The sequence below is a fragment of the Musca vetustissima genome, unplaced genomic scaffold, assembly GCF_032173495.1.
Source record: "Musca vetustissima isolate MV318-11 ecotype Yass unplaced genomic scaffold, APGP_CSIRO_Mvet_v1 utg10716, whole genome shotgun sequence".
NCBI classification, from domain to species: domain Eukaryota; kingdom Metazoa; phylum Arthropoda; class Insecta; order Diptera; family Muscidae; genus Musca; species Musca vetustissima.
In genome coordinates, this window is record NW_026873359.1 from 15,577 (window position 1) to 42,176 (window position 26,600).

Here is a 26,600-nt window from a genome sequence, read left to right on the forward strand (position 1 = left end):
TATATTAAGATATAAAATATCACTTAAATTTTATTAGATTGCTATACACAATGACTTGCTTTATTTATATTTTATTATGTAATTTATAACATATCAATTATAATTTTAATTTTTTTATTCACTTCACTGTAATACGTTTTATCCCGGCCGTTGAAAATCTGAGAAACTCCAATAAAATGAATAAGACAGTATGTCAAAAAACAACAGGGTGTTAGAGGAAAAATTAAATGTATGTAAAAATCAGCAGGGTGCTACAGAGAAAATTAAATGTAAATGTGAAGTTTACAGGATGTTCCATGAACGGAAATAATAACTTTTGTGACCTATTTTGGTACGACAATTTAAATTTATTTGAAAACGGAAACAATTCAAACTAATAGAGTTTGACCAAATCTTTATTTATGTTTATAAAGGTTTTCAGATTCAAAACAAACATAAATGACATATTATCATGACTGAATTTTTGTTGTGACTACAGCATAATTATGACTGATTTGTTGTGCTATTTTCGGTCAAGTTCTCGGGCATCCTTAAACCGATTATACAATTGGACTTATGCCGAAACGTCATCTATTCTATAATGTCATCATTGTTATTCATATTTTTAAAACCTTGATCAATATTTATTTTTGAAAATTAAAACAATTAATTAACAAATATATTTATTGAAATTTCAGTGAAATACTTACTTAGCTGGCTTGTGACAGAACTTTCGTTCAATAAGCCGAGCTTAAAAAGATTTCCAGGCGCGTCGGCCTTTTGCGCAATTTTTCCAGTTTGAAAGATCATATCTTCAGCCATTCTCACAACGTAGTCGCTTCACCTCAATACGTCTAACAATGCCGTAAGCAATGCTTTTAAGTTGCTTACTCAGACCATAGTAGCATCCATTGGCCAGCACTATCCTTCTCCGAATTTCAAAACTGATGTCATTAGTTTTATTTATGGCGGTATCAAGGTATATAAAATCTCTGACCTACTCACAGTTGGCCCGAGTCTACTGGACGTCTTGCGCGTTGATACCATCAGCTTGGTCTTCTTGCCGTTTACTGCCAGACCCAATTTGTTGAAATATGGCTCTGAATCTCTCAATCTCAGATTACCATTTCTGTTCACCTTTGCCTCTCGTATGACCTTTTCCAGCAAGATGTTAAAAAGGTCACGACAAACTGTCAACTTGTCTGAATCCACATTCGGTATGAGGTTCAATCATTGGGCATGCATTCCTCTAGCCAAATTGTACTAATCAGTTGGTGCATGCTCCTTACCAGCATCTGACCACCAGTCTTAAATAGTTCGGCTTGTAACCCATCGGCACCTGCTGCTTTATCATTCTTCGGCCGATTGATTGATTCTGACCTCATCTTGGCTAGGTGGTAAAAACTCTATACCGTCATCTATTATTGGTTCTGGGGTATCCTCTTCACCGTCAGTGAAATAGATAAAAAATTGCAAATCTTAGCAGGAAACCCCATTTAACTGCACACATTTTCGGTATTTTCAGGATTTTAGACAAATTTTCCAACCGAATTATCTGTTTTTTTATATTTTAAGTTCAACTTTTTCTAAAAAATACCAATAATTAAATTTTGACATTTTCAGAGTTTCTGGACAGGTATTGAAACGAATTGCCAGTAATTTTATATTTTTATCTTTTTGTCATAGATTATGGGTTGTATGAAATGTCAATTTATAAAGGAATATCATAGTCAAACTCTTTTATTTTATTTTTACATTAAATTTATTTTATTTTTGCATAAAACAGATCAAACTTAAGATGTCATGCCTTAAGTCCCCTTCTATATTTCCCCATTAATGTATTTTCTACATTGAATTGTTTTCGTTTTCAAATAAATTCAAATTTTCGTACCAAAATAGAGTACTAAAGTCTTTATTTCCGTTGCTGGAACATCCTGTTAACTTTATATTTTCTCTGTAACACCCTGTTATGTTGACATACTGTCTTGTTCTACTCTCTTTGAAGTTATTCCAGTTTCTCAACGGCCGGGTTAGAACGTATTTCAGTGAAGTGAATTACAAGTAAAAATTAATAATATATTTTAAATTATATAATAAAATACACATATATTAAAGCAAGCCATTCTGCAAATCAATCTAATAAAAAATTAAGTGATATTTCATATATTTTTATAGAAAATATGAACATAGTTTTTGTGCAAATGAAAAGGGTTACAAAGCTCGCAAATCGCCCATATGTATGTAAATGTGTTAGTAAAAAAAGTGCGCGAAAATTGGCGACATTTCATGAGTTTGGTATTGTCTTAAATGAAAAGAAGAAAAAGATCTGTGATGTTGTTATAAATGTAGAAATTTAATTGCAAAAAGTGTGAGAAATTATGTGCATTTTATTAAAGAAAACAAAAAATGCCCAATTTTTATTTCTAATTAGAATTTCGTATGCAAAGGAATTAGAATAGTGGTATTATTTGTTCAATTCACTTAAAGTTCTCTCAAGTCGATTGTTATGCTAATTGTTTTATCAATTTCATTAATAAATATATAATAATATATAATTTCGCAAATATATTTACCCTTATCCAACAAATTCGACAAAACGTATATGTTTGTACACTTAATCGATCGATAAAATTCCTGATCCCTACGTACAGAGGCTTTGATCACTCGGTCGTCGGTATGAGGTCTTATTTGAAAGTGTTATAATCGGGAAATATTTAATTCTGAAAAATTATATTGAATATAATTATATTAAATATTTTTGCATTATATGTTTTCAACTCCTATATACTTTGAAAGGTAGGTGGTTTTTTTTTTTATTAAAACGGTATTATTCATAAGTAATAATACAATTGTCTTTTTGTAGGTAGGATGACATACAGGGAGTACGTTCATCGGTATGAGGTAAGAAGGATATGCATAAACAATATTTACTTTGTTGTACTTAATATTTGTTTATTGCGAAAATCCTTTTAATTAATCTGATTTGTTTTTAATTATAGTTATATAGTACTAAAAAATCATATTTTAAAGTTCGGAAAATACCATTAGACGGGATATTTAAACCCAAATAACTAACAAATCCAGTCAATATATATGAAAAATTGCTTCAATAATCCAATTTGCAGGCATAATTTAAAATTGAAAAGAATCGTAGATAAGTCTGTATTAAAGTCCGATTAATATACGAAAATCAGAACGATATCGACTTTATGAAGTCTAGGTATTTGGTGAACGATTTGCATAAAATCGGATATATACACACACAAAGTTTTCGTTCAATTTAAAAAAAAATCTGGATTGCGATTATCAATTATTTTCATTTCTGTTGCCCTGGAAAAAAATCTTGACATATGGCGATGCGTTTTTTGGACAATCGTTGTACTGAAAAATCCTTATAAGAAGCATTTTTTCCTTACTTGTCGATCCATATATATCCAATGTATTGCAAATGGGTCCCTGCATTTGTAATGTGAATGATGATACCAGGAAATTCAACCTCAAATCGTTATGCTGCCATATTCTCCACCACATTCGTGTTTAATTTTTTCTTTTTTTGTAAACAATATACGATTTGTTTCCCCTTGATCGCAATTAAATTGATCCAGCAGATAATTTTATATTTTCCTACATGTGTCCGGCACAACCTATATGGTTGTTATAGAACAATGCCACTATCATCAGTTTTTTAATACCCTCTACCATAGTATGAACTCATAGAAAGAATCATTTCCGATTTAAGCCTGTCTGTCCATCTGTCTGTTGTAATCAGTCCAGCTTCTCAACGAAAATCGCCAAGCTCGAAGATGGAGTATATCGGTCCACGTTTTGGAATAGCTCCCATATAAGGTTACCTCACAATTTTCCGCATTTTAGGGTTCTTGAGCGCGATTTCCCTGAAATTTGGTACATGGGTACCAAATTTCTCCACTAAAAATATCAATATACTTTTTCTGGTATACCCCATATAACGGTACCCCCAATTTTCGGTATTTTGAGGTTCTTGAGCGCATTTTTTGACCGAATTGGCTGTAATTTAGTACTTTGAGTTCTTATTGGGTAGCAAATTTCTTCACAAACAAATTTTAAATGTGGGTCCACTTTTACTGGTAGCTTCCATATAACGATAGTACCAATTTTCCGGGTTTTAATAGCATTTTCGATCGAATTGTCTGTAATTTAGTACTATGAGTTCTTATTGGGTAATAAATCTCTCCACTAAAAATTATAAACACGGTTTGTCGGTATAGGTCCACTTTTTGGTATGTTCCCTATATTTTAATTTTATGTTCCTGTCAGTACACCTATAATGGAGGGTTTTCAAAATTCGGCCCGACCGAAATTAAAGCTTTTGTCACTATTCCGATGAAGTGGAAATACCATAGACTTTTCAAAATTCACATAGAGTATCATAAAATCAATCTCTTTATTATTTACAAAATAATAGAATTAAAAAATATATGTATTATAAATAATAAAAACATTATAGAATAAAATTAAAAAAAACTACATTACTAAAATGTAGTCATTATTATAAAAACTAAATTATTTCTTCTATTGTAAATCTAAATTATTTGCCGCCATAGCATCATTATTATTGCTTTGCATTAAATTGTTGATAAAATTACGATTGATATTCATGGCTGCTGCTGATGGGGTGTTGGAAACTGCAATAGTAGCAGCAGTTCCCAGCACCGCTGGTGTTGCTGCCGCTGCTGCTGGTGTAGGCATTGTATCTGATATTGGTGGATTGATACTATTGTTGTTGTTATTGCTACTGCTACCATTCGCACCACCTCCACTCGCACTCGCCGCCGATTTATTATGGATTTTACGATGATTTTTCAAACATGTCGGCTGACGATATGCCTGGCCACAGATATCACAGACATACGGCTTCTCACCCGTATGAATGTAGATGTGATGCCGTAAAGTTTTACGCGAAGCAAAACTTTCACTGCAATGCGAACACTGGAAAGGTTTCAATTTTTGATGTACTGCCTTGATGTGGGCTTCCACTTGATATTTTCGCACAAATTCCCGGCCACAAAATTTACAGGCGGTCTTATCTTCGGAATGTACCAGCATATGTTGATCCAACATAAATTGTTTGGCCACACGACGGCCACATATTTTACATTCATATTTCTTGTCATCGGCATGTATGCGCAGTTTGTGATATTTCAGGGTGTATTGGGAGTTGAAGAATTTCTTACAGATCTCACACTCGAGACGTTCCTTTATGATTTCCTTCAATTTCAAATCGTCCTCGGTCGGATGGCGTGTACGCATGTGATAGCGTAAATTTGAGGTTTGTTTAAATGTCGCTCCACACTGTTCGCAAACATAGCGTGTGGGTACTTCGTTCTTTAGATGTTTGACACGTACATGACGCTGTAGGGTGATGTAGCTGGTGTACTTCTTTTCACAGCCGGGTATTTTGCATTCGTATGACTCCTCTTGGCGTTCGTGGGTCTCACGCATATGTGTTGTAAGGCCACCCATGAAAGAATACGACTTGTCACACAATTCACATTTGTATGCTCTCTTCTCGCCCTGATGAATCTTGCGGACGTGGGCATCCAGTGTTATTTTATGGCCAAATCTACGATTGCACTGTTCACATTTGTAACTGTTGGTCAAACCTTTTTTGCGACCACTAGCAGCTGAACGTTTTTTAGTCGACCCCAATGTCGATTTTTTCGATTTCTCCTGCAGTCCCACTTCAAACTCTGATTCTGATGATAGACCATCTGAATCGCTATCACTTGCATTGAAAATCATCATTTAAATCGTTATTTTCAGGATCACTGCTGTGTTCATCGTTATTAAAATCGGTGATTTTATTTTCTTCCTCATTTTCCTTGGAATCTCCTCCTCCTCCAACAAACAAGTCGGAGTCATTATCATTTCTCGAAACTTTTGTTGCCTTCTTCATAATTTTCTTCTTTCGAGTGTTTTCTTTGCGCAATCTTTGTATTCTTTTACTTAACACTTCATTGTCAGTGCTACTAGTATCACTGTATTCCACATGGAAATCTAAAGGCCAATCGTGTACATCATCATCCCCATTAACTGAATTCTTTTCATCATCAGAATTGGGCAAATTATTTAGGGTTTCGGATTTTGTTTCTGGGTTTGTAGAGATGATGACTAGTGTATTCATTTCTTCTTCGGGTGCTGTTGTTGTTATTTCATTCGTTTCTCCATCTTTGCCTCTTTTCGATCTACGAGTAGGCTTAACTGATTGATTATTGTTGAGCTTTTGTGGCGAAGTATTTGACTTTCCTTTCCGACATCTTCGTTTATTCTCCCCCACATCTGTTTGAAATGGATCGGGATCTAAACTATTGGCTACATTATCAGTTCCATTGCCTTCGAGTAAAATGGCCTCAGTTTCCATAAGGGAGTCTTTAAGCTGAAATTGAGAAAACATATTTGAATATCATGAAACACTTTATTTGGAAATTCTTGTGTGAGACATTTCAAAGGTCATACAGGCGTGGAATTATTAAAGAATATTTTTTGAGGACCATCCATACAAGACGTGGATTTATTAAAGAATATTTTTTCAAAGGCCATACAGGCCTGGATTTATTACAGAATATTTGTTCAGGGGCCATAAACACCCCTCCCTCTCCTTTGTCATACTCACCAACAAATTGAAGACATCATTAGTACCATTTCCTCCCTTCTGCAGCTGCTCCCGAACAACGTCCTTACTCTCCACTCCATCATCGTCCAATTCGATTTTATGCTGCACACCATCGGATTTACCACAAAATACCCTATACAATTTATCCGCACTATCCAGAGCCCGTTGACGAAACGCTTCGAACGATTGCAATTGTTTGACACATTCAATGCACACATTAACTGGGTATTCTTGATCGTGACATGCCTCCTCCTCCGAACCTTCGATACCCACATATTTATCCAATAGCTCACGAATTTCATTACTCGTATTGATAGAAATGAAATTATTTTTGTCACTATCATCGACTACAGAGGCTGCGGCGGCGGTAGTATCTTCATATTCGTTTTTTATTAACTTCCGCAAACATGTTCGGCAACGTTCTTTAGCATTCGTTTTTGTTAAAGTGATCATTTTTGGGTTTGTGATTTACATCGGCGTTGTTTTAATAGATTATTTTTGAATATTTAATATTTTGCAAAACACCATTGAGTTTTTGTTTACAAACTTTAATTTTCTCCAAGGAGATGACAATCAGTCGATGGTGTTATCGATAGTTTGTTGTTTGTAATAATATCGATTAGTTTTAATAAACAAATGATTAATAAGGGTAAGTTTACATCAATGCAATAAGGCATGAATTTATTATATTTTTCCTAAAGCCAATAAGGCGTGGATTTATTAAAGAATATTTTTCCTAAAGCCAATAAGGCGTGGATTTATTAAAGAATATTTTTTCTAAAGCCAATAGGCATGGATTTATTAAAGAATATTTTTTCTAAAGCCAATAAGGCGTGGATTTATGAAAGAATGTTTTTCCTAAAGCCAATAAGGCGTTGAGTTATTAAATAATATTTTTCCTAAAGCCAATAAGTCGTGGATTTATTAAAGAATATTTTTTCTAAAGCCAATAAGGCGTAGATTTATTAAAGAATCTTTTTCCTAAAGCCAATAAGACGTGGATTTATTAAATAATATTCTTCCTAAAGCCAATAAGGCGTGGATTTATTAAAGAATATTTTTCCTAAAGCCAATAAGGCGCGGATTTATTAAAGAATATTTTTCAAGGGCCAACTGAGGCGCGGATTTATTAAAGAATATTTTTCAAGGGCCAACTGAGGCGCGGATTTATTAAAGAATTTTTTTCCTAAAATTTTCCGGTACGTTCAAGTTGTACATTGAGCAAAACAGCTAGCTTTTAATTTCAGTAAAGCTCCTCTATGACTAAGCTAGCCGCTCGCGCAAATAATTTATCTGTTAGGGTTGATATTTGATCATATTGCAGATGAGCATATAGATCGTGATGTTGAGAAAATGAGGCTTCTGTGTAGAAAGTTTGACGTTCTTTTGTGACCAATCTTTTGTTCGCTGGAGGAGAGTAGTTTCCATATCATCTTTTCTTTTATATCCCCATATTTGTGCAGCGTATACCATAATTGATTTTGAACAGGCATCAAATATTTTTAATTTGCTTTTACGTGATATCTCTTTGTTGGATAGATATTTTGACCATGTAGTATTTATAGCTATTTTAGAGGCAGAGAGCTTGTTTTTTATATGTTTATTGAAAGATAAGTTATAGGACAAATCAACTCCTTGGTATTTATAATAATTCACAATTTCAATATCCTGATTACCAAAATGCCAATTAAGATCTCCTGAAATTCTCGGACCCTTTCTGAAGACAACTATTTTTGATTTTGTTGACCATAAGGCTCCACATGAGGCAGTAATCCGATAGTACATCAATCATTTTCTGTGGTCCTTGAGGAGTATTTGATAATATGACAATATCATCAGCATAGAGTAAGATTTTTATGTTGGTATTGGCAGCATGAAGTCCGCCTGGAAGAATATTGTGTAGATAATTTAGGTATAGTGAAAATAACATTGGACTGAGGATACACCCCTGCTTTACACTCGAATCTACAGCGAAGACACTGGAGTATTTCCGTTCCATAATCTACTTACTGAACATTCATCCATTGCTTGTAAAATTCTTAAAATTTTTGATGAAAGACCCATGGTAGACAATTTATAAAATAAACTATTCCTTGGAATAAGGTCAAATGCCGACGAAAAGTCCACAAAAAAGTATATGTATGTTTGTATGTTTGGTTGTTTAATGAGACAATGTTGGTTTGATTAAATATATTATCAACCGTAGAGTACTCTTTTCTGAATCCAGACTGAAATTCGTTTAAATGTTATTTCTAGACAATACTTTACAAAATACTTTACATAACGTATTTATGAGAGACAAACCCCTATAATTCGTAACAACCTTCTTGTCACCTTTTTTGTACTATGGAATTTGAATGATGATGGTATATCCTCATGCAGAAATATGTGATTGTAAAGTCATAGCATGTAATTGTGTAAACAAGGAGGGCCATATTTGTAGAACTCATATGGAATTCCATCATCTCCATAATTCGAAAGGAATGTTTTTAAGGATCATCCATAGGCGTGGATTTATTAAAGAATATTTTTTAAGGGCAATCCAAAGGCGTGGATTTATTAAAACATTTTTTTAAGGATACTTCAAAGGCGTGGATTTATTAAAACATTTTTTTAAGGATACTTCAAAGGCGTGGATTTATTAAAACATTTTTTTAAGGATACTTCAAAGGCGTGGATTTATTAAAGAATATTTTTTAAACCATCCAAAGGCGTGGATTTATTAAAACATTTTTTTAAGGATACTTCAAAGGCGTGGATTTATTAAAGAATTTTTTTTTAAACCATCCAAAGGCGTGGATTTATTAAAGAACATTTTTAAGGGCCAACTGAGGCGTGGATTTATTAAAGAATATTTTTCAAGGGCCAACTGAGACGTGGATTTATTAAAGAACATTTTTAAGGATCCTTCAAAGACGTGGATTTATTAAAGAACATTTTTAAGGATCCTTAAAAGACGTGGATTTATTAAAGAACATTTGTTCAAACGCCATTTAATTTTAAAATATTTTTTCTTTATTTGAAATTAAATTTCATTGATTATACATCATTAATATTATTAGTTAGTATTACATACATGCAACTAAAAAAATATTTCTCATTTTGTATTATACAATATTAAAAGTGTAAATATTTGTTTGAAAAATATACATACGTAGCATACATTAATTTTCCTGTTTCGTTTAAATATATATATATCTATGTCGTGAAATACATGACATTTAAAAAAATACATACATATATATTAATAATAAAAATAAAACCAAAATAAGAATAAAAATATTAATTGGTATATAAAAGTAATGAGGGCCCATGTATAATTGAAAAAAAATGTGAATATAAAAAAATCGGCAAAATGGATGATGAAATAAAATCTGTTTGGTATTATTAAAGGAAGTACATATTTAACTTGGAAGGTTATACAAAAATCAAAAAATGGCATGGCATTTATAAGGTTTGAACATTTAATTAATTATTAAAAAATTTTAAAAGCCTAGTACTTAGTTCCTAATAGTTTGTGGAAAAATAATCAAACTTAATTGACTTAATTGTTAGGGGGATTATTAAATATTTAAAAAAAAAGACCTCATTGATAATTTGGACTTTATTGTTAAGTAGGCCTACATACTAGGCTTCCATATTTGTGTTAGAGTTTAATTGAATATTTTTTTAAAACTAACTTTTGTTTTCGTTTCTTTTTTTGTTTTTGTTAACAATAAAACATTACTAGAATTTTGTTGTATTTGTTGTGGTTTCCTAAAAAGGGAAAACATCTGAACACATGTGTAAAATTAAGAATAATAAAAATATCTATGTGGTTTCTTTTGTGTTAAGTTGAGTTGGATGATGGGACCTGTTTTTTTTTTTAAATTCCATTTTGATGAACAGGATGAATATCGAATCCTTAATACCAACATCAAAGGGGGCAACTGAAGCTGCCTTCTGGCAAACTTGATTGTGGATATTAAGAATTGTATATATGTGTACATTTATGCGTAAATTAACAATAGGATCCAATAAGACTAATAGACATGGTATCTGATACAGGATCAGGGGCAGAGATCGGTTTCCAATAACGATTATAACTTACTGTAAATAAAGACATTTACTTTGATTATTACTTTGATTTTATATAATTTCAATTTGTTTTACTCACAAACAAATGATTGTGGCAAACGCATGGACAGGGTACGACAACGATGGCGACACTCACTGGTCGGGCGCAGTATTATGAATCGGGTACCCAATGCCTGTTGAATGTATACATGTGGACACTCAGTGTCCGGTAAAGTATATGAGGGCGCTTGTATGGTATCAATGGTCATATATCTTTCCAGGGCCAAACTACTTGGTAGCTTGGCTGGTCTGGGTATTAGCTGGCGCAATAGACGGGCCGGTAACATACGATTACAACGCCATAAATTGTGTGTTTGCTGCTTAAAGGTCTGATTGAATTGGCTAAACAATTCATCAAGATTGGTTATATCTCGATTTGTGGATTGAACTCGATATGCATCGCGACGAAAGATTTCCTGATTGTCCACAAAGATTTTGTGAAAATCTTCAAGTTCAATGGGTTCTTGGTTAATCTAAAAAAAACGAAAGAAGGAAAAATAAATTAATTAAATATTACAAAATAAAAATCTTCAAGGACAAAAATAAAGAATATTTTTTAGGATCAATAAGGCGTGGATTTAGTAAAGAATATTTTTCCTAATGCCACACAGGCGTGGATTTGTTAAAGGATATTTTTCATAATGCCACACAGGCGTAGATTCGTTAAAGGATAAAGGATATTTTTCCTAATGCCACACAGGCGTGGATTTGTTAAAGGATATTTTTCGAGGAGCCATACAGGCGTGGATTTATAAGGAATATTTTTCCATCCAAGGCGTGGATTTATAAGGAATATTTTTTCCATCCAAGGCGTGGATTTGTTAAAGGATATTGTTCCAGGGGCCATACAGGCGTGGATTTATAAGGAATATTTTTTCCATCCAAGGCGTGGATTTGTTAAAGGATATTGTTCCAGGGGCCATACAGGCGTGGATTTATAAGGAATATTTTTTCCATCCAAGGCGTGGATTTGTTAAAGGATATTGTTCCAGGGGCCATACAGGCGTGGATTTATAAGGAATATTTTTTCCATCCAAGGCGTGGATTTGTCAAAGGATATTGTTCCAGGGGCCATACAGGCGTGGATTTATAAGGAATATTTTTTCCATCCAAGGCGTGGATTTGTTAAAGGATATTGTTCCAGGGGCCATACAGGAGTGGATTTATAAGGAATATTTTTTCCATCCAAGGAGTGGATTTGTTAAAGGATATTGTTCCAGGGGCCATACAGGCGTGGATTTATAAGGAATATTTTTTCCATCCAAGGCGTGGATTTGTTAAAGGATATTGTTCCAGGGGCCATACAGGCGTGGATTTGTTAAAAGATATTGTTCCAGGGGCCATACAGGCGTGGATTTATAAGGAATATTTTTTCCATCCAAGGCGTGGATTTGTTAAAGGATATTGTTCCAGGGGTCATACAGGCGTGGATTTATAAGGAATATTTTTTCCATCCAAGGCGTGGATTTGTTAAAGGATATTGTTCCAGGGGTCATACAGGCGTGGATTTATAAGGAATATTTTTTCCATCCAAGGCGTGGATTTATAAGGAATATTTTTTCCATCCAAGGCGTGGATTTGTTAAAGGATATTGTTCCAGGGGCCATACAGGCGTGGATTTGTTAAAGGATATTTTTCCAGGGGCTATACAGGCGTAGATTTATTAAAGAATATTTGTCCTAATGCCATACAGCGTGGATTTTTTAAAGGTTATTTTTTCAGGGGTCATACAGACATGGATTTGTTAAAGGATATTTGTCCATGGGTCATGCAGGCGTGGGTTTGTTAAAGGATATTTTTCCAAGGGTCATACAGGCGTGGATTTGTGAAAGGATATTTTTTCAGAGGTCATCCAGACGCGGATTTGTTTAAGTATATTTTTTCAGGGGTCATCCAGACGTGGATTTGTTAAAGTATATTTTTTCAGGGGCCATACAGGCGTGGATTTATTAAGGAATATTTTTCCAAGGGCCTTCCATACAAGGCGTGGATTTATTAAGGAATATTTTTTCAAGGGCCTTCCATACAAGGCATGGATTTATTAAGGAATATTTTTTCAAGGGCCTTCCATACAAGGCGTGGATTTATTAAGGAATATTTTTTCAAGGGCCTTCCATACAAGGCGCGGATTTATTAAGGAATATTTTTTCAAGGGCCTTCCATACAAGGCGTGGATTTGTTAAGGAATATTTGTTCAAGGGCCTTCCATACAAGGCGTGGATTCATTAAGGAATATTTTTTCAAGGGCCTTCCATACAAGGCGTGGATTTATTAAGGAATATTTTTTCAAGGGCCTTCCATACAAGGCGTGGATTTATTAAGGAATATTTTTCAAGGTCACCAGACCATCGATTTATTTAAAACCCTTTTTTCAAGTGCCATTAGACCATGGATTTCTCAAAGACTCATTTTTGCAGACTACCCCTTTCGCTTCACTTACCTTAAACACAAAAGGCACATACTCCGAATACAACAGTCTATGCAACGAAGAAGCATCAGCTCCTCCTCCCTCATTATCCATACTTCCTCCATCGTTGTCATTGCTAACACCCAGACTATCTATGGTATTGGTCAAATCGATAACACCCTCAACATGGGAACACGACGAACAACTCATATCATCCATTACTTGAAAAAATGGATTACCCATTAGGCAAGATTCATCATACAACTCCGTCAGACGGGGAAATCTCTGTATTAGCGGTAGTGTCATACGACGCCATATACGCATTCCCGGATAAACAATCGATGATTGCATATTGCGTTCCGACGACGCCACTTCATGACGATACACAAAGAAGCACAGCAGGGCCAATATCAAAAAGAATATATAGTATAAAATTTGTCGTTTACGATCCAGTATGTGATTGAGCAATTCCATTTTCAGATAATTCATCGGAGAGAAACCCATAATACCAACTCGACGGGTTCTCTCCTCCGAACCGGACGCCGAAGATTCATTACTGCCACCACTGGAGGAGCTTTGTTGGAAGTATTGGAAGAGCACATAGTTATCGAAGACAAAAGGACGCACCTCGTAATGTTTTTCGGCAAATGCACGTAACTGCTTTAGTGCAGTGCTATATTTGGCTAAAACTTGATGTCGATTCGTGTGCAACGGTCCATAGTTCACATCAATATTATCCATTAGAATTTATTCGTTTATCCGAAAATGGCAAACTTTCCATTTACGTACAACCAGTTTTATTTTGATCAAAACAAGCAAATTCACTTCACTTGAGTATGTATTGATATAGTCGGAGAGATAAAATTAAAATATATATATTCTTCAGACGATCGAATTGAAAAACGTCCCACTTTTGCTACGAATAGGGGTAGACAACAGAGAATGATTGCTAAAAACCAAAATCGAAACAAAACAAAAGGGAGTTGAGTGATGTTTACGAATGTGTGTAATGCACAACAAAATAGGGATATGTAAGTCGATTTTCGACTAATCGATTAATTGAATTGCTACTTTCAATTACTGGATTTATTAAAGAATATTTTTTCATTGGGCCAATAAAGCGTGGATTTATTGAAGAATTTTTTTCCCAAAGCCAATAAGGCGTGGATTTAGTATATATTTATATAGTATATTTTTAGGGCCAGTAAGGCGTGTATGTATTAAATATTAAGGCGTGGATTTATAAAGGAATATTTTTCCGGGTGCAATAAGTGGTGGATTTATTAGAGAATATTATTCCTGGGGCCAATAACGCGTAGATTTTTATTATAGTATATTTTTCCTGGGGTCAATAAGGCGTGGATTTATTATAGTATATATTTCCTGGGGCCAATAAGGCATGGATTTTTATTATAGTATATGTTTCCTGGGGCCAATAAGGCGTGGATTTATTATAGTATCTGTTTTCTGAGGCCAATAAGGCGAGGATTTATTTTAGTATATATATGTTTCCTGGGGCCAAAAACGGGTGGATTTTTATTATAGTATATTTTTCCTGGCGCCAAAAAAGCGTAGAATTATTACAGTAAATTTTTCCTGGGGCCAAAAATGCGTAGATTTATTATAGTATATGTTTCCTGGGGACAATAAGGCGTGGATTTATTAAAGATTATTATTCAAGGTTCATAGATGTTGTGGAATTATTTCACATGTACACCACATGGACGTCTGAAATGAAGTTTCCGCTGAACATGATAGTCGATTGAGAACAGATTCCGACCACTAACTTTCCCAAGAAATTTGGTTCTCGTTCTTTTGATATAAGCTCAGCTCAGCAATGAGACCCATTATGGATATATAAACACGATGACGACCGATCGTCATGCAATTATAATCTACTTTTTAATATCTGAATTGGAAGCTCCCGATTTAGTAGCACCTGGTTTCAACAAAACGGTGTCACATAACACATACCCTCGGTAAAAGTACTTTTAGATTTACGAAAAATAATAATGATACGTATACTACAAAAATAATATCATCCACTGTATTTGTAAACAGGATTAACGTGACGTATATGCTATGGATTTGACGTTTGAGATCGAATGGATTTAATAGTCTAAATGTGCTCTTTGTTGATTAATTTACTTTATCGCCCCATTAATCTTTTCCAATGGGATATTCGTTTATGCGAACAAATAATAAATCCCCATCCACACTAAAGCAATTTCATGAATGAAATCACATGAAATTATATGTTATTTGATCATGTTCCCTTCTTGATCAATTTTTTAATATTTCTGTAGTGGGAATCCCGATCTAAATTGCTCCGCACAGAAAAAAAATTAAAAAACATTAAACATCTACATAATTTTTGAAATTACTGTGTGTGGAAACTCGATCTAAGTTCGCCTTATTTCTTTAATGAAAAAAACTCAAATGTGGACCGGGTTCAAATGATTCCAGAAAATACTATTTTGTAATTTACATTGTTGTTTCATTAGGTATTTTCGCTTACCTTTCCAGTAACATTTACTCAATAAAAATTTAGTAAGAGTAAAAATTTAAAATGAGAGAAAATGCGAAAAGTAAACGAACAAAACCCAATAAAAGATTGTATTTATAAAACTTAGTACAACGTATTACTTACAATAAACTTGCTGTCATTTTTATTAAAAGAAATGAATAGCAAGAGAAAATCTGAATAATTTTGTTTTTGTTTGTATTGACATTTTTGTTTGTCTTCTGGTCTGTTCCAGTACTTCTTTTAAAAGTGAAGCTAGTAAAAGGGAAACATTTCAAAATCGCTCTCAGAGTACAAAATAATTTGAAAAGTTCGGGAACGGAAATCTAGTAAATATGCCAAAATTAGATGGCAATACTTCAAAATCAACATAGCAGCCAATCAGAAATAGGCATTCCTGTTTACCATTTTTACTCGGCCAAATTTCTCGAGTAAAAAGTTTACAGAGAGAAATCCATTTTTTTTTTGTGCTCTCTTAAATTTGATTCAATATTTTTCCAGTTTTGTGGGTTCAGGAACGGATTTCGAGTAAAAAGTGGCAAAACTTGTAAAATTAGTAGATTCGTTTAGGTTCTGGAACTGAACTTTTGTAAACGAACATACCCATTGTTACATTTACACTGACATGTGTGAACTTCATACATGCGTCTTGAGTTAATGTTTGTTTTTCTTACATACGACAGTACATTACGTTGACCATTAATTATGTGTTTTACTTTTCCGTCGAAAATACCCGCTCAAAATCGATTTTCAACTTTAACCGCACGCGTTGTCAACATGCATATAACAACGCCGTCAACCATTAACAGTATGGCTCGGTTGTCTGACCGCCGCTGCTGTGAGTGTATTTGTTGTAAACAATTAACCGCTAGCAAGAGGAACTAGTTCGTAATCAGAAACTCGTTCTTCTTAGTTCCTAAGTGACTACGTGCTAGCTATGGAATTTCCAATTGATGTTATGTAACTAGTCCCAGCACTAGTTATAAACCATGCAAGTTACTAATTTGACCTAAAGTAATGACAGAGGAACTAATTGACTACATTTTGATCCTATAGTAAGCGAGAAAGAATCAATTGCGATATTAAAGAAAATAAACTCAGTTTTTTTAATCAAAAAACTAGTTTTTCTGATCTTCACAACTATTTTATACATTTATTTATTTTATACAGTCTTTTTGTTCTCGTCTTAAAATGCGATGGTGAAATGTTAAACAAAAACTGTAATATCATGCAAACAAATGATTTTTTAAACAAAAATGGAAGGATAAATATGTAAGTACTTCTGTATATGATTATATAATTCATTTCCTATTGAATATATATTATTGTATTTTCTTTATAGATCAAGTTCATAACATCAATTATAAAGCGTGAAGGTAAATTGTGGAAAAGTGGTTTAATTTCTCTTAGTAAATTGTACAATGTTCTTTTGGGTATTTAAACATATATTACCTGTTTTTTACTATAATACTATAATCATTGTTATTTATTTGCATGTATCAAAGTAGTAGGTATTTAAATGTAATTTAACAAAAATAAAATTAAAATCAAATTAATGAATGAGTGTTGTAATTACTAATTGAATCATCAAATCGGTACTGAACTAGTTATTACGGAACCAGAAAGGCGGGAAGTCTTATGTAACTAGTCTCTGACTGTAAACCTGTAACTAGTATAATACTACTCCCCGGGTAAGCAAGAGAGTGTCAATTGGTTACCTCCTATGACATCTCCATATTAAAGTAAACAGTTAAATACATTGTTAAGGGGTGTAAAGTGCAAGTAGTCACTGGAGAAGTGAGAATCGACGAATTTCTGATTACGACCTAGTTCCTCTAGCAAGCGGGTAGTCAATCACACACATATCGCTGGCTTAACTTGTAAAGGCAATAAGTCCAATTTTCTAGAAATTTTGGTTTCGATACAGTTATGTATAATAAGGCAAAATACATCAATCTAAAATATACTGTTATCTCATTTGTTATCGTTGTTTTGTATTTATGAATAAAGGCAATAAGTCCAATTTAACATATGTCGCTGGCTTAACATTATGTAAAGGCTTTAAGTTCACTTTTTATTTTTAGGATTTCGATATGATTTTCAGCATTGCTGTAATTTGGTAATTTAAGTACTTATAGGGTAGCACACCTTCCAACAAAGAATTATAAATATTGGTCCAATTTTTAGGGTACCGCTCATATTACTTGATTCCCAATATTCGAAATTTGGGTAGGTTTAGGCACGCTGTAATTTTATATTTATTTTTATTATATTGGATAATTTTATTATATTGGATAAAAATCTCCCTACCTAAAAGTATCAGTATTGGCCCAAGTTTTGTAGTAGCCCCATATACATTACACCCATTATTCGTTATTTTCGGCATTTTGTGTAAATTTTCCAATCGAATTGGTTCTAATTTGATACTTTGGGTTCTCAGTGGGTGTCCAATCTTCCTACAAAAAATTATCGATATCTGTCCGCGATTTGGTATAGCCCTAACAAAACTGTAGCGCCAATTTTGACTATTTGAGGATTTCTGTACGTAGCCCAAAAAGACATTTCCTTTTCTCCTGACAGTAATATAAAGTTACAACTGGTGCATTCACTAATAATGTCTCATATACTGTACTGCTTTGAAATATTCTCTTGCACAAATAAAACAAATAGGATTAAGCTATCGATTCACAGAGTTGTTCGTTATCTTTTTTCGCTTAACAAATTTGACCATGCGAATTGCCAGAACTTTAAGCTCCCGCATTCCCTAAAGCAATTTTCATTATCAAGCAGCACATACAAATTAAAAATAATAGACCACTACGGTTCTACTTAATTATCTGTACTCTATAAATATGATTTATAATGAACCTTAACCGCAATACATTCGAAACGGAAAATCGGGTTAGCTTAAATTGATTTTATGTCTAAAATATCTAAACAAATTCTAATATTATTTACTAATATTTTTGGAGTAGTTCTCAATTTTTCTACCTAAATTAAAGTATGTCATCTTTTTTATAATATAAAAATTTAAATTCTTATATTTTATACAATACTGTTTATTACCAAATATTGAATATGTGATATTAATACACTTACTTGAGTAGTTAGCCACTTGCCAAACCTTCAAATATATTATTATTTTTAGAATAATACCTTCTAAGATATCATTAAGAAATCTTGTTAAATGGAGTCGTATAGTTTGCAATTTAATTGAAATCGGCCTTATTGGCTTCAAATTGCATTTTTGGAATAAATAAAATAAAAACATAATTTACCATGGTATATGCAACACCCATATAAAAATATTATAATTCCTAAACAATACTTACGCTTTTAAAAAATTAATGAATATAATGACAGACAAGTTGTGAGAAAAATTGTAATTATTTGTTGTCTCTCCTGGAAAATTGTGAAATTGGGACTTGTTGCCTTTACAAGTTAAACCAGCGATATACAATGGGATTTATCGGCATGATGGCATGATGTATAGTGTATGGGGGCCTTTAAACTTTTCAATACAGAAAGTCGATTAATCGATTAGTTGAAAGTCGATTTAGTTATCCCTAGTATTTTGTTGGAAGAGTGGTGAGAGAAATCAAATGAAAATTTTTTGGTGAAGGAAATAACAATTTGATTTTTTTAATTCTATAAAAGGTAAATAATTAAGAAAAAATATATCGAAAAAAAGAAAGAAATGTCACCTTTCGATAAGCAGCAGTGTATTGTGTATGAAATTATCAACGAATTTTTTTCGTGTGGATAAAGTTATGTATATGAATTGTGTGCTTTTGTTGTCCGCCGTCGTTTGTTGTGCTGCATAGCCGTCTCATCTCATGGGCGAAACATAATTTCACATGAATCCAGTTACAAATTCATTGCCTAATTTTGGTTATAAACCAAAATAGCAAGGGAAAATAATAAGTAATTAAAGAAAATAATAATTAAAAGTATTTAATAAATTAAAATAAAAGAAATCAAATAAAAAAATATAGTGTGAATATTTGATGCAACCTAAACCTAACCTTATCAACAAAACTCCACCAAACTCACGAAAAAAAACGCGTCTCGTTTTCGGTCTCATAACATAACAAAAAAAAGAATTCGTTCGTCCAGAAAGAAGATGAGAAAAATGTACCGATATCCTCCTTGTGTGTATGAATGGTATGGTGATGATGATGAGATGGTGAAAAGAAAATAAACAAACGACAAAATGAATGAAGATAATAAAATGCTGCTGCTTCTTCTTCTTAGTTTTGTGTGATATACATACAAATAAGAAATCAGGAATGACAACAAAACAAACTAAATTTTGTTGATGTTGTTGTTGCTGTTGATTTGTTCCGTCTCTCCACCATTTCTTAGTTGCGCTCTTCTTCGTCTCTCTCTCTCTCCTAATGTTGTATCTCGTAAGAGCGAGCCATCGCCGTTGTTGTCATCGTGCAGTGTTGTGTTGAGCAGGCGGCCGGCCGGCTGTAGTTGTTTTGTTACGCGACGAATGTTTATTTCTCAATTTCAAAAAAAAAAAAAAAAAGAAAAATATTTTCAAATACCAAAAAAAGAAGCAAACAAAAATCTACAAAGTAACTAAAAATAAATACAAGTGTTTGTTGGTGTTTAGTCATTAGTCAAATTTGGCTATTGATCACCACGAAATGAAATGAAAGAAAAAAAAAATAACACGAAAATGTTTCTTGTACAACAGTCGTAAAGCAGGCGGTCAGACAGACATCGACCAAATGTGTTTGCAGTGAATGTGTGTAAGATTAAAGTGTATGTATGTGTGTGTTTATACCACCAACCAACAAAAGGAGACAAGTCGATAAACCAACCGACCTATACCTCGCCTTCCGTTTTGCCTTTTGAAATTATTTTCGGTAACATTTTAAACTATGTCCCGACCGACCATTTAAAAAATATTTGACCACAAATTGTCATGTTCGCCGGCGCTGCTGCCGCTGTCGCCGCCGTTATTTGTGTGTTTGTGTAACGAACGAACGTCCTTCTATTGGCGTTAGTGTGTGTGTGTGTGTTTGGTGGCCGTAGTGTAGTATTTTGCAACCGGACTTAGCCTAATTAGATTTTGTGTTGTGTGCACAGCAAAGAGAAAACACATGTGAGATAATTGATTGAAAAAGAAGAGGAAGAAATAATAATGATTTGAGAAAAATTATACACGAGAATTATGTGAAAGAAAACAAAATTGTGTTTGAATTGGAAAGTTAATTTAATTGTGTATTTTAAAGTCTGCAAAAAATATTTGAATAAAATTATTTTAAAATGTTTATGTGTAAAATAAACAAATCATATGGTTGCAAATTTACATAAGGAATGGTAAATTAAGGAACAACTCTAGTTTAGTAAAAACGATCAAATTTTTCTGAAATTTTTTCCAGAGGTAGGTATTTTTACCCTAATTATGGGGATATCTTTTTTTCTTGGGGGACGTACCCGGTTACCCGGTTATTTGACCCGGAAGTTCGGGTACGGGTACCCGGTTATATCCGGTTCTACGGATCCGGTTAATATAATATGGGTATCATTTTAAAGGTTATAAAAATACCTTTCCATTGAGTGGTAATATGATGGGGTTATCTCAAACCATTTTGGGGATATAGTCAAAAAACTGGGTTTTGGTCCCCGATTTTTTTGAAAAACTCCCTAAAAGTCGAACTTGGGTCCATTATAGTCCCTCTCCAAATAGGACTCAAATGATAGACCACAATTTGCCCTTTCCAAAATGGTGCGATATGTGGCTGTATCTGTTGTGGATCAAAAGATATGGGCCTTAGAACCCTATAAAACAAGGAAAATCTTTCTACATGACAGAATCTCCTTTTAAATAGCATGGTGTTTTTTGGGTGACCGGCCTTCGGCCGGGGATTTAAGACTTTCTCCTATGGACAGATGCCGACACCGGCTAACGCGGCAGAAACTCCTTCAAAATAGAATATTTTTTTGTGTAGCCGGCCTTCGGCCGGGTATTTAAGACTTTCTCCTATGGACAGATACCAACACCGGCTACGCGACAGAATCTCTTGTTAAATGGAATATTTTTTTGGGTGACCGGCCTTCGGCCGGGGACTTAAGACTTTCTCCTATGGACAGATGCCAACACCGGCTAGCGCGGCAGAAAATCCTTCTAAATGGAATATTTTTTGTGAAGCCGGCCTTCGGCCGGGGATTTAAGACTTTTTCCTATGGACAGATACCAACACCGGCTACCCGACAGAATTTTCTTGTTTTTGTAGGGTTCTAAGGCCCATATCTTTTGATCCACAACAGATACAGCCATATATCGCACCATTTTGGAAAGGGCAAATTGTGGTCTATCATTTGAGTTTGGGTTAGAGAGGTACTATAATGGGCCCAAGTTCGACTTCTAGGGAGTTTTTCAAAAAAATCGGGGACCAAAACCCAGTTTTTTGACTATATCTCCAAAATGGTTTGAGATAACCCCATCATATTACCACTCAATGGAAAGGTATTTTTATAACCTTTAAAATGATACCCATATTATATTAACCGGATCCGTAGAACCGGATATAACCGGGTACCCGTACCCGAACTTCCGGGTCAAATAACCGGGTAACCGGGTACGTCCCCCAAGAAAAAAAGATATCCCTATAATTAGGGTAAAAATATCTACCTCTGGAAAAATTTTCAGAAAAATCTGATCGTTTTTACTAAACTAGAGTTAAGCCTAAATTAATGTACATATTATTTTCGATCGCAACTTTTTTGTGGATAAAACTCCATGTACATTAGAACTTTTTACCGGGTTAACCTACTTTATTAGGATTTATTTGACATATATGCAAAGGAAATGACAATTGAAACCCACTGGGTTAACGAAATCCGGTTAAATGTAAACGTACTGTAAGGTGTGAACGAAGGAAATAAAAAAAAAAATTAATTAATAAAATAATAATTAATGAAAAGTAGAAATGTAATAATTCAGATATCCCATTAGGTATGTTTAACATAATTATGGGGATATATTTTTTTCAGTGGGTTGTGGAACCGATTTTTTATTGATAAACTCCCTAAAACTCGATACCATTTCTGTTATCTGTCCTTGGGGATATTTTCAAATCCCTGGCAGATGACCGGCTAGCCAAAAAACGATTCCATTTAACAGGAGATTCTGTTAAGTAGTCGGTGTTGGATTCTGTCCATAGGAGAAAGTCATTTAATAGGCGGCCGTAGGCCTGCCACCCAAATAAACTATTCTATTCCTTGATTTTGTGGGATTCTAAGGCCCATATCTTTTGAGCCAAAACATACCGCACCATTTTGGAAAGGGCAAATTGTGGATGATAGACCACAATTTGCCCTTTTCATAATTTTTCCGGATTGGTGAGGTACTATAATGGACGCAAGTTCAACTTTTTGGAAGATTCTCAAAAAAAAAAAAAAAAAGAGGTGTCCATAACCAAGTTTTTAGACTGTATTTCTAAACGGTCTGAGATACCCCCTCATATCACCACTCATTGGAAAGGTATTTTCATAAATAAATATAAATTAAATACAATACCCATTTACATTTGTATAACCGGGTAACCGTACCTGAACTTCCAAATATCAAATATCCGGATAACCGGGTATGTCCCCAAAGATAAAAATATCCCCATAGTTAGGTTAAAAATACCTACCTCTCTAAACAAATTTCGGAAAAATCAGATCGTGACCGAATTTAACAGTTGTTGTAAAATTCGGTCATGTGTTCTTAATCTCCGAATTCGGAAGTTCAGAGACTCTTATCATTGAATGAATGGACTGCTAGCAATTATATATGCTCCTCAACATACAATTAGTTAGCCAATTGAAAAGAGAGGAATAGTTTGGAAATTTGTAACTCTGTTGTAAAAAAAATGAGTATAATTACGCCCTCAGCCATATGACCTTCATTGGCCATAAGGCTGATATGGCAAAAATGTGCCTCATCGAAATATTAGTTTTAGAACCCATGTTTCCTTGGACCAAATCAGACAATTTTGAGTCGATTTACAAATGTCGGTCTGTCTGTCTGGTCGTTGTTGGTGCATGTTCCTGACCAGCATCTGACCACCGGTCTTGAATAGTTCGTATGGTAACCCATCGGCACCATGTGCACATATCTATAGGAATTTATTACATAAGTCTGTGCTTAAACAAACTTAATATGACTTTGACGTTAAATATATGTAGACACTTTCCTCTACAATAACATCAATGCAAGATTCGTGGATACCAATTTCGGTGTAACTTTGTTACAGATCCCTGAAGATGATGGTTGCAATGACAATCGTAATAATAAAAAACAAATTTAAAAAATAAACAAAAAAAAAATTTCATTGGCCTTCAGCCGAACGAACCATCATCAACAAGAATTAGAATTTTCCATATCAACTATAAACGACAAAAGCGTTATACGGCATATTAAAATCTTTGCAATTTTTTATACGCTTTGAGAGGACTTCGCCTTGAGATTTTTTTTAAATGTCTACGTCTTGAGAAGGGTCCTTTGACTTTTCTTAAATCATCTATGCCCTGTGAAAGTGCTATAAAAATAATCCTTAAACATGTCTTCTAATAGAACTTTCGAATCGTTTTTTAATCCCGAACTGTGAAATTTTGTCGATGACACAAAGCTCCTATTCAAGGCCTTTTTTTCTTGAACAAAAAAAGAACTGCCTAAAATCCAAACAAATCCACATTCAACCAAGCAACCCTTACCACCTAAACTAGAATGACATTGGTAAAGCAATAGAAATGCTATACAACTACAAAAAAAACTATTATTATTTGTTTACCAATGTCATTATGACTGATTTTCGTTGTTTCTCGTTTCACTGCTGCTCAGTCAAACAAATCGTAATAAGAGCGATTGTGGTCCCAGCCAAAAAAAAAAAATCTACTATAACTCAAACTTTGAAACGCCAGCAGCAACAATCGCTTTCGACAAAAAATAACTGTACAATCAACAACTTTACTACGACGACGACGAAAAAGACGAAAAAAAGCACTCATCAATGAAAACAACCCTTCGTTCTCTATTTTCTCTCGCTCTGTAAGTTAAACTCGCCATAGAACATTTTACGACGTTGTAGGAAAAACGTATTTTGTTCGATGTGCAGCAGATGGTTTGTCAGCACTGTACCACCATTACCACCACCTCGGGTATTACCAACAACAACATTGGTTGTACTCTACTATTTGGCCATAAAAAAGTCATTATTATTATTACTATTGTTATTGTTGTTATTCTATTTTCGTTGGTTGGTATTATTATCATCATTAGCAACAGCAGCGGCAGCAACACTATGCCGTACCGCATCGCACCTCACCCGAGGGCTAACACTACCTTACAGTTTTTACCATCAACACCTTAAAATATATGCCGGATTAATATTCCATTTACCGACAGGGTAATAGAAACTTAGCTGTAGCAGCTGTTAATAGAAACTTATACCGCCTTAATTTTGAAGGTCCGATCCTAATTTGCAAAATTGTTCAATATACGTCAATGTTTTGTCATAGTCTTAATTTTGAAGGTCCGATCCTAATTTGCAAAATTGTTCAATATACGTCAATGTTTTGACATAGTCCCTAAGGTCCCACCGATGTTAGATATTTCGAGGCTCATCTCATGTTGGTGTACATGACTACTTCAACATTGGCCGAACTAAGTGACGTTTTTAATTTGTCTTACATCCTTAGCCATAACAATTTCAAGGCTATCAGTAATTCGATATTTCGTTTTCTCAGAGGATAAAAAAGTTGACTATGAAAGTCATTGATATAGCCGAAACATAAAAGTCAACAGGCCGATTTTGTGTATTTAGAGTCGTGAAAAATTCAATACTGAGTAACCTTACTGACGTTTTTATACCCTCCACCATAGTATGGAGGGTATATTAATTTTGTCATTCCGTTTGTAACTCATCGAAATATTCATTTCCGACCCTATAAAGTATATATATTCTTGATCAGGGTAAAATTCTAAGACGATCTAGCCATATCCGACCGTACGTCTGTTGTAATCACGCTATCTTCTGAAGGAATTGAGATAGGGTGCTGAAATTTTGCATAGTGTTGTCTTTTGTCTGCAGGCAGCTCAAGTTCGAAAATGGGATATATCGGTCCACGTTTAGGCATAGCTCCCATATAACAGTACCCCTAATTTTCGGTATTTTGGGGTTCTTGAGCGCGTTTTTCTACCGAATACGCTGAAATTTGGTACATTGGGTTCTTATTGGGTACTAAATGTCCCCACAAAAAATTATAAATATAGGTCCACTTTTTCTGGTAGCCCCCATATAACGGTACCTCCTAATTTTCAGTATTTTGGGGGTTTTGATCGTATTTTTCCACCGAATTGGCCGTAATTTAGTATTTCGAGTTCTTAATAGGTACCAAATATCTCCACAAAAAATTATGAATATAGGCCAATTTTTCGGGTATCCCCCATATAAGGGTACCCCCCAATTTTCGGTATTTTGGGGTTCTTGAGCGCCCCCTTTTTTATATTAAAAATGTTATCTGATTTGTGCGGCGTTTTGAGTTTGGTTCTAAGACTCTTTTGTAATCATTTCACCTGCGGAGGATAGAGAGATAAAAATTAGAACGTAAGGTTCGATAATGAACTATAGCCGCATTTAGACCTAGCCCCTGATTGGATGTTCCAGAAGGAGGGGACCGATATTCCCCATCTTCGAATTTGAACTAAGCTTGGAAGAAATAATGAGATAGACAAAGTATGGATGAAGTCTAAATTTTCTGAAACGGATTTGTTCCAAAGAAACATGGGGTCTAAAACCAATATTTCGATGAGGCACATTTTCATCGTCGTTAGCTGAGGGTGAGGGTATAATTATCCTTTAAAATTTTCTAAAATTTTTATTATGGTTTACATAATCCGTTTTTTAGAAATGTCTGTA

The 26,600-nt window shown here is 34.1% G+C and overlaps 2 protein-coding genes across 2 annotated transcripts; both read right to left on the reverse strand.

The window, feature by feature from the left end:
• Positions 1-4,530: 4,530 nt before the first annotated feature.
• On the reverse strand, positions 4,531-7,084 carry LOC133324722 (zinc finger protein 286A). The gene is made up of 3 exons (XM_061533564.1): positions 6,632-7,084; positions 5,788-6,394; positions 4,531-5,729 (listed from the first exon to the last, which is right to left on the reverse strand). The coding sequence occupies exons 1-3, from the start codon at positions 7,082-7,084 to the stop codon at positions 4,531-4,533; spliced, it is 2,259 nt and encodes a 752-aa protein (XP_061389548.1).
• A 3,535-nt stretch (positions 7,085-10,619) lies between these two features.
• On the reverse strand, positions 10,620-13,946 carry LOC133324665 (uncharacterized). The gene is made up of 3 exons (XM_061533512.1): positions 13,188-13,946; positions 10,788-11,220; positions 10,620-10,720 (listed from the first exon to the last, which is right to left on the reverse strand). The coding sequence occupies exons 1-3, from the start codon at positions 13,893-13,895 to the stop codon at positions 10,632-10,634; spliced, it is 1,230 nt and encodes a 409-aa protein (XP_061389496.1). The 5' UTR covers positions 13,896-13,946; the 3' UTR covers positions 10,620-10,631.
• Positions 13,947-26,600: the final 12,654 nt, after the last annotated feature.

Coding starts and splice junctions, on each gene's coding strand:
- LOC133324722 (XM_061533564.1), bottom strand. CDS start 7,084: ATGATCACTTTAACAAAAACGAATGCTAAAGAACGTTGCCGAACATGT. Junction 6,395..6,631: donor ATGATGTCTTCAATTTGTTG/GTGAGTATGACA, acceptor TCTCAATTTCAG/CTTAAAGACTCCCTTATGGA. Junction 5,730..5,787: donor TAATAACGATGAACACAGCA/GTGATCCTGAAA, acceptor ATAGCGATTCAG/ATGGTCTATCATCAGAATCA.
- LOC133324665 (XM_061533512.1), bottom strand. CDS start 13,895: ATGGATAATATTGATGTGAACTATGGACCGTTGCACACGAATCGACAT. Junction 11,221..13,187: donor ATGTGCCTTTTGTGTTTAAG/GTAAGTGAAGCG, acceptor CGTTTTTTTTAG/ATTAACCAAGAACCCATTGA. Junction 10,721..10,787: donor TTTGCCACAATCATTTGTTT/GTGAGTAAAACA, acceptor CTTTATTTACAG/TAAGTTATAATCGTTATTGG.